Source organism: Salvelinus sp. IW2-2015, linkage group LG33, assembly GCF_002910315.2.
Source record: "Salvelinus sp. IW2-2015 linkage group LG33, ASM291031v2, whole genome shotgun sequence".
In the NCBI taxonomy this organism is placed as follows: Eukaryota; Metazoa; Chordata; class Actinopteri; order Salmoniformes; family Salmonidae; genus Salvelinus; species Salvelinus sp. IW2-2015.
Genome location: NC_036872.1, coordinates 25417073 through 25431779, shown reverse-complemented (window position 1 = coordinate 25431779; position 14707 = coordinate 25417073). Strand labels below are relative to the sequence as shown.

The following is a 14707-nucleotide window of genomic DNA, read 5'->3' as shown; positions in this document are numbered from 1 at the left end:
AAGCTATAGGCTGCAAAAGCTAGAGGCCATTTATTTTGATACTTTAACAAAATACTAATAGCCTAATAGCCTAATTGGGGAAAGAAGCAGGCTTGTTTTTACTAATTGCCGAATGTAAAACAGGCCTACAGCATAGAAAATCAATTTCGGGGAGGAGAGAAAGTTCATTGGTGTGATCACGTTTGGCCAGTTATGATAACATTGTTGCACTGATGCATCGCAAATAGTTGCACAGGACATAGCCTAGATGAGCACAGTGAAAAATACCCAAAGGAATAGACAACCAATAGAAAAATGGAAATCACTTGTAAACCACTTGAGCAATGAGACAATGACATGCCGTAAAATATGTGCAGGCTAAAGGGCGTTTGTTGTTGAATTGCTACATTTAAATACAAGTGTAACGGATGTGAAATGGCTAGCTAGTTAGCGGTGGTGCGCGCTAATAGCCTTTCAAACGGTGACTTCACTCGCTTTGAGACCTTGAAGTAGTCTCTGCAAGGGCCGCGGCTTTTGTGGAGCGATAGGTAACGATGCTTCGTGGGTGACTGTGGTCGATGTGTGCAGAGGGTCCCTGGTTCGCGCGAGGGACGGCATAAAGTTAAACTGTTACATTGGTGCCGTGACCCGGATCACTGGTTGCTGCGGAAAAGGAGGAGGTCAAAAGGGGGGTGAGTGTAACGGATGTGAAATGGCTAGCTAGTTAGCGGTGGTGCGCGCTAATAGCCTTTCAATCGGTGACGTCACTTGCTCTGAGACCTTGAAGTAGCGGCTTTTGTGGAGCGATGGGTAACGATGCTTCGTGGGTGACTGTTGTTGATGTGTGCAGGGCTTAACGGTATTGATGGCTGTCGATGGCAAAATCCCTTGCATCACATTTTCCTACTGGGCGAACAAAATACAAAAATACAATACAAAATATAACATGTGTAAATACCTGTTGTTAATGGGAAACAGCACGTTAGTTGTGCAGGGCTTAACGGTATTGATGGCTGTCGATGGCAAAATCTGTAGCATGAAGACAACTGTGTTAGCAGTGGCTTATGTGACCATGACATCGGTGTATGCTAGCTAACACACTTATTTACAGCAATCGTATGCCAAGCACATCCCAGAAAGCCCCTCAATCCCTAACAGGTACCATATACCCACACATGTATAAATCAGTAACGTACAGCAAACTTGTACACATTGTAAAATAGAAAATAGAAAACAGTATTCAGAACGTGACCTATCCCTTGCATCACATTTTCCTACTGGGAAGACCTGACGTTCGCGATCTCCCCCTATCTGCAAGCGGGGCCAATCACAACACACCTTATTGTCATCAGAGTTGAACTAACCAATAAGAATGCTTGAACATTAAATACACATTTCTTTAGAGGCAAGTGGAAACATAACCAACCCTGTTACACAAGTTACTAAATTATTTTTCATTAGGGCTACATGTACATTGAATTATTATTTGCAGTTGTCACTATGACAATGAACACACCCTGAAAACACTGAATGGTCTGAACCAGTATCTGTGCCTTAGTGACCTCAAATTGTCTTGTGGTACCACATTAATAGGCAGCGTGCAATAGGATATGTTGATCAGTTGATTGACAGGTGCAGGACTGTAGAACGATAAACTTTCCTGTGGATGCTCACCAACGTTTTAAAGTTATGGAGCCTAGTTGATCATTATAGTTATCGTTATAGGCTTGGTGGATGGCCCTTAACTCTTACACAACACAACTAACGTAATTATCACAACATAACTACCTGTTGTAATGAATACTCATGGATAAAAGGGTGTAGATTCACGCGCAGAGCAAGGCAGGTGTTTATTTCGCCTTCACAGAAGGCAGGAATCGTGGTCACAGGCAGGCAATACACAGGTAGGCAAACGGGCAGGTGAATCAAAACTAGGACCGGCTATAACTGGTTCTCACAAACGAGCTAGGAAAAGGCTTAGTAGAGTCAAAACGAACAATACCTCACAAAGGCACAAACAGAAAGAACTAAATAAGGAGCTGATGAGACCAGGCAAGTAACTAACACAGGTGAAATCAATGAACAAAAATGAAAGACAGGGCTACGTTGAAGAACACAAAGAAACAGGGCTACGTTCAAGAACACAACGAAACAGAACACAAGGTTGACTAAGAAAATAAATACAGAACCTTACACTTGTAGGTCTAGCACCTTTAGCGAACTTGAATGAAATACATATACAATTACACTTACACTTGTTTACTTGACTTTTACACTATAAATTGAATCGTTCAAATAATTTACTCTAGCAAATTTACCACGGGTGTACTGCAGTAGGTAAGTAAAGCGGAAGTCGAAAATGAGGTGGATAGTCCAGACAAAAATTTGGTTGTTAGTAATTTTGGTCATGTTGTTACAGACACGACCCTAGTCATTAATTATGTTGGCATAGTTGCTATGCAAAAGGACTGGTCTTCAGATCTAAACAAAATGGTTGCTATGCAGGCTGGAAAACATGTCTTGTTATTTGCTAGCTAGCTAGGCAACTGCAGCTAACTCATTCACTCATGTCAAACTTTTAACCTGGAATGACAGTACACTAGCTGCATTTTCGTTTGTTTGAGCTTCTTTTCTATTGGTATTTACTTGGATTTGATTTTGACTGGCTCAGAAAAAAAAAGTTCTCTGGTCTGGGCACCATTCACTCTATGTATAGTACTAGCTACAGAAATCGAAATTCAAAAGTGAAACATTGTTTCCGAGGCAGGCAGACAGTTAGGCTTATATTAACCATGCTGTACCAAACTAAATGCTAAGCTGGAAGCAAGGGGAAATAATGTGAGTGTTGAGATAAATACAAGAGATGATTCGGACAGTAAAATTACCATGATATTTTTATGGAGGCGCAGTGTTCATTTTCAGATGGAACTGTTAGCAAGCATAGGAGTGTCTGTGATGATGACCAATACAGCACGCCTTGGAACGCTGATCGTCCAATCCATCCAGGATCCAAACAAGCAGTTTTATAATAGACAATTTACACATGGCTGCTCATTCATAAAACTTGCCATCCTTTAGGTCGTTACCTAGCAACACACTACTACTACTACTTTTACAAATGCACTGTCCAGCCATGCAATTTATGAACTTGATCTCCACTGTAAAAAGCATCTAGACATTATCTCTGACATTTGCAACATTGTTCAAAAGTGAAACATTGTTGGAAGTCAGGAGGAGACAGAGAGCCAGCTTTTCACAGTCAGTCGAAATCGTGAACCAGCATAATTTTTATGGATATATATGTAACAGTATAACTTTAGTACGTCCCCTCGCCCCGACACGGGCGCGAACCAGGGACCCTCTGCACACATCAACAGCTGACACCCACGAAGCGTCGTTACCCATCGCTCCACAAAACCCGGCGCCTTGCAGAGCAAGGGCAACCCCTACTTCAGGTCTCAGAGCAAGTGACGTAACCGATTGAGAATGCTATTAGCGCGTACCCGCTAACTAGCTATTTCACATCCGTTACACCACCCCCCTTTCAACCTCCTCCTTTTCCGCAGCAACCAGTGATCCGGTCAACAGCATCAATGTAACAGTATAACTTATAGTACGTCCCTCGCCCCGACACGGCGCGACCAACCTCTGCACAATCAACAACTGACACCCCGAAGCGCCGTTACCCATCGCTCCACAAAAGCCGCGGCCCTTGCAGAGCAAGGGGAAACCCTACTTCAGGTCTCAGAGCAAGTGACGTAACCGATTTGAAATGCTATTAGCGCGTACCCGCTAACTAGCTAGCCATTTCACATCCGTTACACTTACGAAGACATTTCAATACAAAAAAAGCCAAAACGAAACAAAATGTAGCTAGTTTGCTGTCTTTCCTGAAGTGATTGTGTTAGCTGTGTTGTTGGCTAGCTAGCAGGGGGGAAGTTCATAGCAACCATTTTTGTTTACCATAGCAACCTGCAAAGTTCTGGAACTATCAACCAGCCTTGGTTAGTTTTGCTTTACATGGCATTCAATATGAATAGAACTAACGACCAGAGAATACCTACGATTGCACTGGACAACAAGTGTTAGTGAATGTAGCTTCACGTTTTGTTGAAAAATGTATAGTTTGAGAAAGAATCTTGCTTTTTAACGCTGGTAGCCCGTTGTGATAAAAATGCCATAACACATGGCCTCTCATGTATTATTGCTTAATTAATATGTTCACGATTAAAGTGTTATATCATATATTCTACATCACACAGAAACATATTTCTCCAGACGTGTTTGGCTGGGCAAGGTCGAAAACACACACTTGGTAAATCAGGTCATAAAGAGATTAAATTCATTATTCATATAACCCCAAATGCTGTGTCTGAACACTGGAGGTGACTGCTGAACTTATGGGCCATTTGTCTTCTTGTTGAGGCATTAAAGCATATTAGCATATGATTGTAATTTCACACAATGTCAGGAGCCAACCAAGAGCGACAGCAGAGACAAGATAAGAATCAGCCTTACCCTCTTAAGGAAGATTTCAAACAGGCTGTTCTGACAATATGGCTATGCTACTTTGCTTATCATTATTTGAATTGCATACAACCGAACTATGCATTGCCAGTTAGACATAAATTGTCTTTCCAAAATGTGCCTTGCAAAATGTGCCAGAAATAATGTTAAGCATGAGCTTAAGAATTCTGTGTCACAAAACAGCAAAAATTGCAGGTGCTGTTTGCTATTTGCGGTCCTGTTATTGATACTTTGCTATGACTGGACAGAGTGCCTAAAGGGGCAGGTAGTGTGTCAGCCGTGTGGATCCATATTGGAAATCATTTCTGTACTTGTTTCCTCAAGCTCTCTGCCCACCAACAATAGACCTATGGCTATTCAGAGCTGAGACCGATTGCCTTCGCACTCATGTATTTGGGCACGTTCAATATAAAAGCAAACACGCCTCTTTTATAAACTTTGTCAGGTTACAAAGAGTGTATGAAAACGTAATAACATAAGAATAGAAGGTGTAAGCAGTGTGTACATTGGAAAAGGGAGCTTTTTTGCCAGATATCTATAGAGAACTGACTGCAGTAGGAAGTGGTGACAAAGCATTTTTGATGAGAGAATTAGACATGCTTAGGTTGTTTTTTGAGTGTGTGTGTGTGTCTTTCTTTCTTCCCACACAATAATTCCAAAAAGCACACTCCAAGCAGATTCTATTGTGAAAAAGAAACTACTACAGTTATCGTCTAAACACAACTATATGCATACAAATATATACATGCACAGCGTCCTTGATAGCCCTAAAACAACATTATTTTGAATATTATCAATGAAATCATTATAGAGTCTCCTCTTCATCCTTCCTCTCCAATAGCCTCCTTCCACTAATTTACTGTAGGCCCAGTCGTAGTGGACTGCACTCTCCACTGTGCATGTTCGTGTATGGTGTACTAACTGCAGGCACAATGCTGTAGTAAATAACGGCTAAACGCTGATCAGATTGAAAAGAAGCCTTTTAACGATGCGTGCCATCACACAACATGGACTGCTATATTTCTATATAAAGTATGAAATCTTTGTCACAGAGCACTTTAAAGTTCTATGGATAAAGCCAGTAAAAGCATGCCTATGGTGACAGTAGTCCCGGAAATAAAACTACTTTAGAGACCCTGAGAGGGAGAGCAGGGTGGAGTGGAAAAGAGTAACCCATCCTACCCTCCTCAGGCCATCACAGACGGCTATCTCATGGCATGTGTGTGTTCCATTGGGAAACGTCCTGCCATTTCTGACAGTGTCATCTATATTTACTAGAGGACATTTTCCCCATCATAGCTTCCCCCTCATACCCCTCAAATGTCCCTAAAGCAATCTTTCTTGAAAAGKTTTAGTGTATACTTAGTTACATTGTATTATGAGGATGTCTCTGGAAGTTGGTCCTTTTGATGTTTAACAGTAACACCCATGGAGAAATGCATATCTAAAGACATGCCAAACCCTGAGCCTGTGTTATTTTCACAGACTGTAGATTTATCAAAACACATTCATGTCTGAGTACACTTGTACCTCACATGCAAATATAAAATTAAGAGAAAACAATGGTGTCCTCTGTTATTTATTTTTATAGCAACACATATAAAATGCATTGTTATTCAAGGGTTTTCCAAGGTTAATTCTGCATAGATTTGGAAACTAAATAAATTCAAGGCAATCGTGTATCGGCCTGCAATGTAGCCCGGGGTGCATACTGCCTTGTGTGCAGTGATTATAAACATTATTATGAATCCTGTTGTTTTAGTAAAGGCTCTAATCAACAGAATGCACAGTGGGTGTATAAAGGTTTGTCACTGAAGCTGATCAAGACAATGACAGGGGATTGAACACAGTTTTTGAAAGCCTCTCCCCCTCTCTCTCCCTCTCTCTTTTCATCTAGGACGCCAGCTATGATCGGCTGCTCCTTTGTGGTGGACAGAGAATACTTTGGTGAGATCGGCCTCCTTGATCCTGGCATGGAAGTCTATGGAGGCGAGAACATTGAGCTTGGCATGCGGGTGAGTACAACAACACTGATTCATTCTGCTTATCAAATACATCCACATTCCTTTCCTATACTCAAATGGAGACATTTATTTTTGAGAAGTTACAACATGAAGGTATTACATCATAACCACACAAGAACAGTAGTTAGAAATGCCATTAGAAAAGTTGGGGTTGTTAATGAGTCTATTCAGCTAAAGCTAGTGGGTTTGGGTTCTGATTGCTAGGTGGAAAGGAAAGGCTAGTGTGCCGGAACACAATAGCAGTCATTACAAATCCAATATTAGGTACAGTAGTGCRGGATCACTTAGAAGTCACTGGTGAAAATATTTATGAAATATATTTTCCCGTCTTTGGAATGGCTCATGATTAAGTTTCCTTATTTTTTGTAGCTTAAAGGGTTACAGCTTAAGATTCAATACCCAGAGGTATCAACAGAGAGATGTTTAAACTCTGCAAAGTCAGAAAGTTTCTCAGATGGGAGGGAAAACCCTTAATGCAAATAAATATTCAGTCAACACAAAGGCCTTAAAGCCCTATACTGAAAATGTAAAAATCTTTGCAGCTGATTTTAGTTGAATTTAATGCTTCATGTGAGCGGCGGCTTGGTTGAAGAATTGGTAGCGTTTAAATTCAGAAAATGTTTCTCCTCAGCCAAGTGGAAGCACTCTGAATGTAAACTCACTCTGCTTATTGAAATGAGAAATGCTTGAAAGATCCTTCTTCATTTAATGTCATCACTTCCATTTTCAAAATCTTCAGAATGCTTGAATGGTGCTTCAGAAGGGTATCTGTAGCCTTTGAAAACTGACTCCAGAGGCGAGAGGATAGATCCTGGTTGGTTTATTGATAACTCAACCTCTCAGATGAACCTGAAGGCAGTGTTATAGTAGCTAATGACCGTCTCAGAGTCCTCATCATTCCAACTGGACTAGCATAACATATCCTCATCAATAGCAAGGTTTCCCCCCCAAATAGTAAGAGGGATTCAGACAGTAATATGTTCTCCATGTCTCATTATGCAGTAAATGTTTGTTTCAGGTTTAATTTCAGTGAACAGTCAACTTCCTCATTGCTCCTAATGGTTATTTCAGTATTCGGTGTGCCATCCCGAATTTCAGTCTTCAAGGTTAACTGTGTTGTGTTATTCACCGGACCTGTCTTTACACAGCAAACCATGCCACTGGGTGGGTTCATAGGGTAGGAGATTCATTCAGACAAGGCCACTAAGTAGAGTGTTATAACAAATCCACTGGAGTGTGTTGTTCTATACTGATGTACTACTCTTTCTTATTCTGCTCAGTTGGATGACTTGTGTCAGGTCTGACATTTGCACTGTGCTTACATAAAGTAATTGCACTCTCCTTGAGTCATATAATAATAACTTTACACCAATGTCACAAACATCGGCATAACAGTCTCTCTTTGTCTTTCACCATGAAACAGTATTTTTATTTCAAACCTTTTCTTTAGTTCTGGTATTGTGTGAAGAAAATAAAAGACATTATCATTAAACAAACAGGCTATTGAGTTAATATACAGTTGAAGTCGGAAGTTTACATATACGTTAGCCAAATACATTTAAACTCAGTTTTTCACAATTCCTGACATTTAATTTAGTAAAAAGTCCCTGTCTTAGGTCAGTTAGGATCACCACTTTATTTTAAGAATGTGAAATGTCAGAATAATAGTAGAGAGAATTATTTATTTCAGCTTTTATTTCTTTCATCACATTCCCAGTGGGTCAGAAGTTTACATACACTCAATTAGTATTTGGTAGCATTGCCTTTAAATTGTTTAACTTGGATCAAACGTTTCGGGTAGCCCCCCACAGCCTTCCCACAATAAGTTGGGTGAATTTTGGCCCATTCCTCCTGACAGAGCTGGTGTAACTGAGTCAGGTTTGTAGGCCTCTTTGCTTGCACACACTTTCAGTTCTGCCCACAATTTTCTATAGGATTGAGGTCAGGGCTTTGTGGTGGTCATTAAAATACCTTGACTTTGTTGTCTTTTAGCCATTTTGCCACAACTTTGGAAGTATGCTTGGGGTATTTGTCCATTTGGAAGACTCATTTGCGACCAAGCTTTAACTTCTTGACTGATGTCTAGAGATGTTGCTTCAATATATCCACATAACTGTCCTGCCTCATGATGCCATCTATTTTGTGAAGTGCACCAGTCCCTCCTGCAGCAAAGCACCCCCACAACATGATCCTGCTTACCCCCGTGCTTCACGGTTCGGATGGTGTTCTTCAGCTTGCAAGCCTCCCCCTTTTTCCTCCAAACATAACAATGGTCATTATGGCCAAACAGTTCTATATTTGTTTCATCAGACCAGAGGACATTTCTCCAAAAAGTACGATCTTTGTCCCCATATGCAGTTGCAAACCGTAGTCTGGCTTTTTTTATGGCGGTTTTGGAGCAGTGGCTTCTTCCTTGCTAAGCGGCCTTTCAGGTTATGTCGATATAGGACTTGTTTTACTGTGGATATAGATACTTTTGTACCGGTTTCCTCCAGCATCTTCACAAGGTCCTTTGCTGTTGTTCTGGGAAGGATTTGCACTTTTCACACCAAAGTACGTTTATCTCTAGGAGATAGAATGCGTCTCCATCCTGAGCGGTATGATGGCTACGTGGTCCCATGGTGTTTACACTTGCAAACTATTGTTTGTACAGATGAACGTGGTACCTTCAGGCGTTTGGAAATTGCTCCCAAGGATGAACCATACTTGTGGAGGTCTACAATTTTTTTTCTGAGGTCTTGGCTGATTTCTTTTGATTTTCCCATGATGTCAAGCAAAGAGGCACTGAGTTTGAAGGTAGGCCTTGAAATATATCCACAGGTACACCTCCAATTGACTCAAATTATGTCAATTAGCCTATCAATAGCTTCTAAAGCCATGACATAATTTTCTGGAATTTTCCAAGCTGTTTAAAGGCACCGTCACTTTAGCGTATGTTAACGTCTGACCCACTGGAATTGTGATACAGTGAATTGTAAGTGAAATAATCTGTCTGTAAACAATTGTTGGAAAAATTACTTGTGTCATGCACAAAGTATCTTTCCTAACCGACTTGCCAAAACTATAGTATGTTAACAAGAAATTTGTGGAGTGGTTGAAAAACAAGTTTTAATGACTCCAACCTAAGTGTATGTAAACTTCCGACTTCAACTGTATACCTGCATGTACAGTACCAGTCAAAAGTTTGGACACACCTACTCATTCCAGGGTTTTTCTTTATTTTTACTATTTTCTACATTGTATAATAATATTGAAGACATCAAAACTATGAAATGACACATATGGAATCATGTAGTACCCAAAAAAGTGTTAAACATATAAAAATATATATTGATATTTGAGATTCTTCAAAGTAGCCACGCTTTGCCTTGATGACAGCTTTGCACGCACTAGGTATTCTCTCAACCAGTTTCATGAGGTAGTCACCTGGAATGCATTTCAATTAACAGGGGTGCCTTGTTAAAAGTTAATTTGTGGAATTTCTTTCCTCATTAATGTGTTTGTGGACGTAAGTTGCCATTTGGAATAGGCGTGATTGACAGGAACATTTTAACAATTAGCCAGGGCAGCTTCAGTAGCTGCCTGCTGCCAGGACCATTTCACCATGGCCGTGGATGTAAGGCCAAGTTCACAGCCAAAGGTTATGGAGTATTGTAATTTACTGTGCATTCTACACTCCGTATAAAAGGGTTTTCTGGGCTGGCATCTAGGCGCTGGCCTCTTTAAAGAAGAGAAAGGTTAAGTTAAGATAGAGAGGGAGAGAGATAGAGATGTTGAGATGAGCTGGTTGTGGTTCATAGCCACAGTGGTGTTTTGTGTGATTGTGGAGACCTTGAGTAAGCAGTAGCTGAATAAAACAAGGGCATTGGAGGGAATCAAGATCAGAAGTATAAGATCTTGTTGGATTTTTTCATGTACGGTATAGAGATTGATTTACACTAGAGAGAAGAGGAGGAAAAGACAGATACAAGAGAGTAGTCAATGTGTAAAAACAATAAGATACATTGACTATTGACGTTAATGACGTTAAAGTAAATGTTTCAGTACATAGCTTGGGGATGGGTTTAAAATTACACTCATTTGTAAGTCAAAGTGAACTGCATCAAAAATAAACTACTTTAATACTAATATTTATTGGAAGAGCTGCAATGGCATCGATAATCAACAACATTAATATCATGGCTAAATGAAACCCATACCCAGGTGTCAGACATTAAAATATTGCTTACCTTGAGGCTGAGTTTGCAAAGAGAAAACAATGTCAAGAAGGAATAGAAATTATGAATTCTGCCAGAGGTTGTAATACACATTTATTGCGTCATGGTTTTTTCATCTCTCACTTACTGTTTGCTGATAAAGCATCTCATGAGACCACAACATCGCTCTTCATGTCCCCTCAGGTATATGTAGCTACAGTATACATACAGTACCAGTCATACGTTTGGACACACCTACTCATTCAAGGGGTTTTTATTTTTTTAGCATTTTCTACATTGTAGAATAATAGTGAAGACATCAAAACTATGAAATAACACACAAAGGAATCATGTAGTAATCAAAAAGTGTTAAACAATCAAAATATGTTTTAGATGTTATATTATTCAAAAGTAGCCACCCTTTGCCTTGATGACAGCTTTGCACACTCTTGCATTCCCTCAACCAGCTTCATGAGGTAGTCACCTGGAATGCATTTCAATTAACAGGGTGCCTTGTTAAAAGTTAATTTGTGGAATTTCTTTCCTCATTAATGTGTTTGTGCCAATCTGTTGTGTTGCGACAAGGTATGGGTGGTATACAGAAGATAGCCCTATTTGGTAAAAGACCAAGTCCATATTATGGCAAGAACAGCTCAAATAATCATAGAGAACAACAGTCCATCATTACTTTAAGACATGAAGGTCAGTCAATATAGAACATTTTAAAGAACTTTGCAGTCGCAAGAACCATCAAGCGCTATGATGAAACTGGCTCTCATGAGGATCGCAACAGGAAAGGAAGACCCAGAGTTACCTTTGCTGCAGAAGATAAGTTCAGTGATATAACTGCACCTCAGATTGCAGCCCCAAATAAATGCTTCAAAGAGTTCAAGTAACAGACGCAGCTAATCTGCAGGACAGTCGAAACTTGTCTCGTTTGAAGGACGAAAGTTGTGATTGCTCCCGGAAAGTTCTTTTGTGTACCGAATGCTGAACAAACAGGTAGTACGCAACTAGTACATAGGGTACACGCGAATGAATGAAGGAGAGAGCTTGCTTGGGCCTCATAAAAACGAGCATTCATTATTGGGAATCATGTCACGACCGGTGCAGAAAGTCAGATAGGTCTGCCTTGGGTTGCTGGATTGACGCTCCAAATTCTGAGGCTAGTTTTGGTGTCCAATTAACGTGTCTAAATGTCATTAGGCTAGACGCTCAGAAAGAGGCTCCGTAGAATATCTCTGAAGAGTGATCTACACGCATGCTCGTGGTCTCCTCACGCGTGACAGAGGCATGGAGGCGGACGAGCTTGTGATGGTGGTGGGGCCGTGCTTTTGCGGTACATTATACCTGTCCTCTGTGAAAGACTTCTATATTTTGTGTAATTGCGATGAGGGACTATCACTTATTATAACAGCATGGCCTACCAAAGTTAATTCTGCAGTCGATGTTCTTATGTCCATCCCATCTGTGGTTTTGGCTGCTATAGTGGACAATTCATTTGTTTTATCAAGGACAATGATCCAACACACCTCCAGGCTGTGTAAGGGCTATTTGACCAAGAAAGGAGAGTGATGGAGTTGCTGCATCAGATGACCTTGGCCTTCTCAGCAATCATCACAACATCAACCCTAATTGAGATGGTTTGGGATGATGTTGACCGCAGAGTGAAGGAGAAGCAGCCAACAATGTTCTCAGCATATTGGAAACTCCTTCAGACTGTTTGAAAAGCAATTCCATCCGAGTTGAAGCTCGGTTGAGAGGAGTTCTGACATCGAGTGTGTTCGAAAGCTCCCCCTACGATCTAATGGCATAAGGGTGTTTATGTATGGTACTTTCGTAATAACTCTCAGATAAATGTCCAGTCTCATGTTATATTTTGATGTATCGAGATTCTACATCATTTTTTGTCTTTCTACTTTTTCCATAGTTTGTAGTTTTCTATTATGTCTCTTCTCTCAATCTTATTATCACATAGATTGTAGTAAGCATAGTATCAAAATAATATGACGGAAAAGCGTGTTGGTCCAAATACGACACAAAGGTGTGTTGTCGTGATGTTGATGTGAGGAGAGTGCTGTGTGTCCTAAGACGTGTGGTGACGACTGGTATCACTTGTACTCGACATGGGTCGTGAATAATTTCATTCAAGCTTGCTTCACTGGCATTTCACAGGTACACACTTTAATATGCCTCAGCTATATCCTTTGAGATGGAACTGTAGCCACAGCGATTCGGCGGTCGCACGAGCGCTCAACTCTTGAATACTGCGGTCCGAGAAGACTATCGAGAGACGCATCGTATGAGTTGATGAGCGGTTGGAGTATGGATGAGAGTGACATATAAGTGACACAATGATGATGTGTTAGTATGAGAGTAGAGGGAGAGGACGAGGACTTAATGGCCATTTCACGGATTAGGCGCTCAGACCTCTCAGTGGCACATGGATACGTAAATGGGCTATTACATATTAGTCCTGGGCACCTCATCAGGAGTGCATGCCGCTGTGGCCACTAGGGGCGGATTTCACACATTGTGGCCGTGTGATGTAAGCGCTGCAGATTCTACACGACCAAATGGGTGTATGGACCTGGGTACTCTTGTCTCATTATTTACATGTGCATTTCCTCCACTCCAGTATAAAAGGGCTCTCCTAACTTGGGCTCGGCATCCGTAGGCTCAGGCCTCATTAAACACCGCAAAATTGAAGGAAAATGGTTAAGTTTATATGATGAGTGAGAGTGAGTGAGAGATAAGATAGATGTGACGCATGACCCTGCTCGCTCTCAGAGGCTGTTGAATAGGCGCACGAGAAGTGCAGGTGTCTTCTAGTTGATGCAATTGTAGGTAGCTACACCTTAGGCATGATAGTGGTGAAGGACACTCCGTTAGTCTTGAACTAAAACAAGGGACAATTTGGAGAAGGGTGAATCGATTAGGATCAGAAGATAATAGCAGATTTGTTGGACTCATTTGGTTCTAGTATACGTGTATAGAGTAGTGTGTTACGTTACTAGGAGAGGAAGAGGGAGAGAATAGACGACCAGATAACAAGAGATAGTTAGTTCATGTGTTGATAAAAAAAGTTCAATGAGTCATCACTAGAGAGCTCAAATATGGACGTTAATGAGCGTTGAAAGATACATATTGTTTGTACAAGTATCATAGTCATAGTGAGGACTAGTGGTTTAAAATTACACTACCATAATTTGTTAATGTCGATATATGAGTGATTACTGACCATCTCTTATATTGAATAAATTACAATACATACCTCTATTAGTACATTATATTATTTTCATTGGTGATAATACTGCTGTGCTAATGACATTCATAGTTTCTGATATAGTACTAGACAATCATTTTCACTATAATATCTAATTGTCCTAAACTTGAATAACCCAGAACCAAGGAAATTGTCAGAGCCTATTTAAAAATATTGAGTACTATAATCACTTGAGTAGCTGAAGTTTTGCACCCACTGTATAGGAAAACGAGTAGGATAGTGTGCTACAGAACGGTATACATTAGAGAATGTATAGCAATTCTGCCAGGATGGTGTACTCGTTTAATACACTACTATTATTACGCCAATGGTTATTTCATTACTCTCGCGATCCTTAACTGATGTTGCGTAAAGCATTCTCATGCGAGATCGCTAACATAGTTCGTGCTCGCTCTTTCATGTCCCTCTCCTCAGAGGAGAATATGTAGACTACAGTATGATTAGTACATAACTGACGTTATCCTCTCTCATACTATTGGACACACCGACTCATTCCAGGAGGTATACATTGTATTATGATGAGGTAAGCAAATTATACACTAACATATGTGAGAATAAATAGATGAGAGTACATCAAAACTATGAAAATAACACACAAAATAATGAATAATCATACCTGTAGTAATCAAAAAAGTGTTAAACAAATATCAAAATATGTTTTAGATGTAATATTATTCAAAAGTAGCCACCCTTTG

At 40.3% G+C, this 14707-nt stretch overlaps 1 protein-coding gene across 1 annotated transcript in view; it reads left to right on the top strand.

Moving 5' to 3' along the window:
- Positions 1-14707, top strand: part of galnt9 (polypeptide N-acetylgalactosaminyltransferase 9) — a 145187-nt gene that overhangs the window by 70264 nt on the left and 60216 nt on the right. Inside the window, exon 6 of the mRNA XM_023979384.1 lies at positions 6404-6521. Within this exon, the coding sequence (XP_023835152.1) occupies positions 6404-6521 (118 nt within the window). The remainder of the gene's footprint in view (positions 1-6403; positions 6522-14707) is intronic.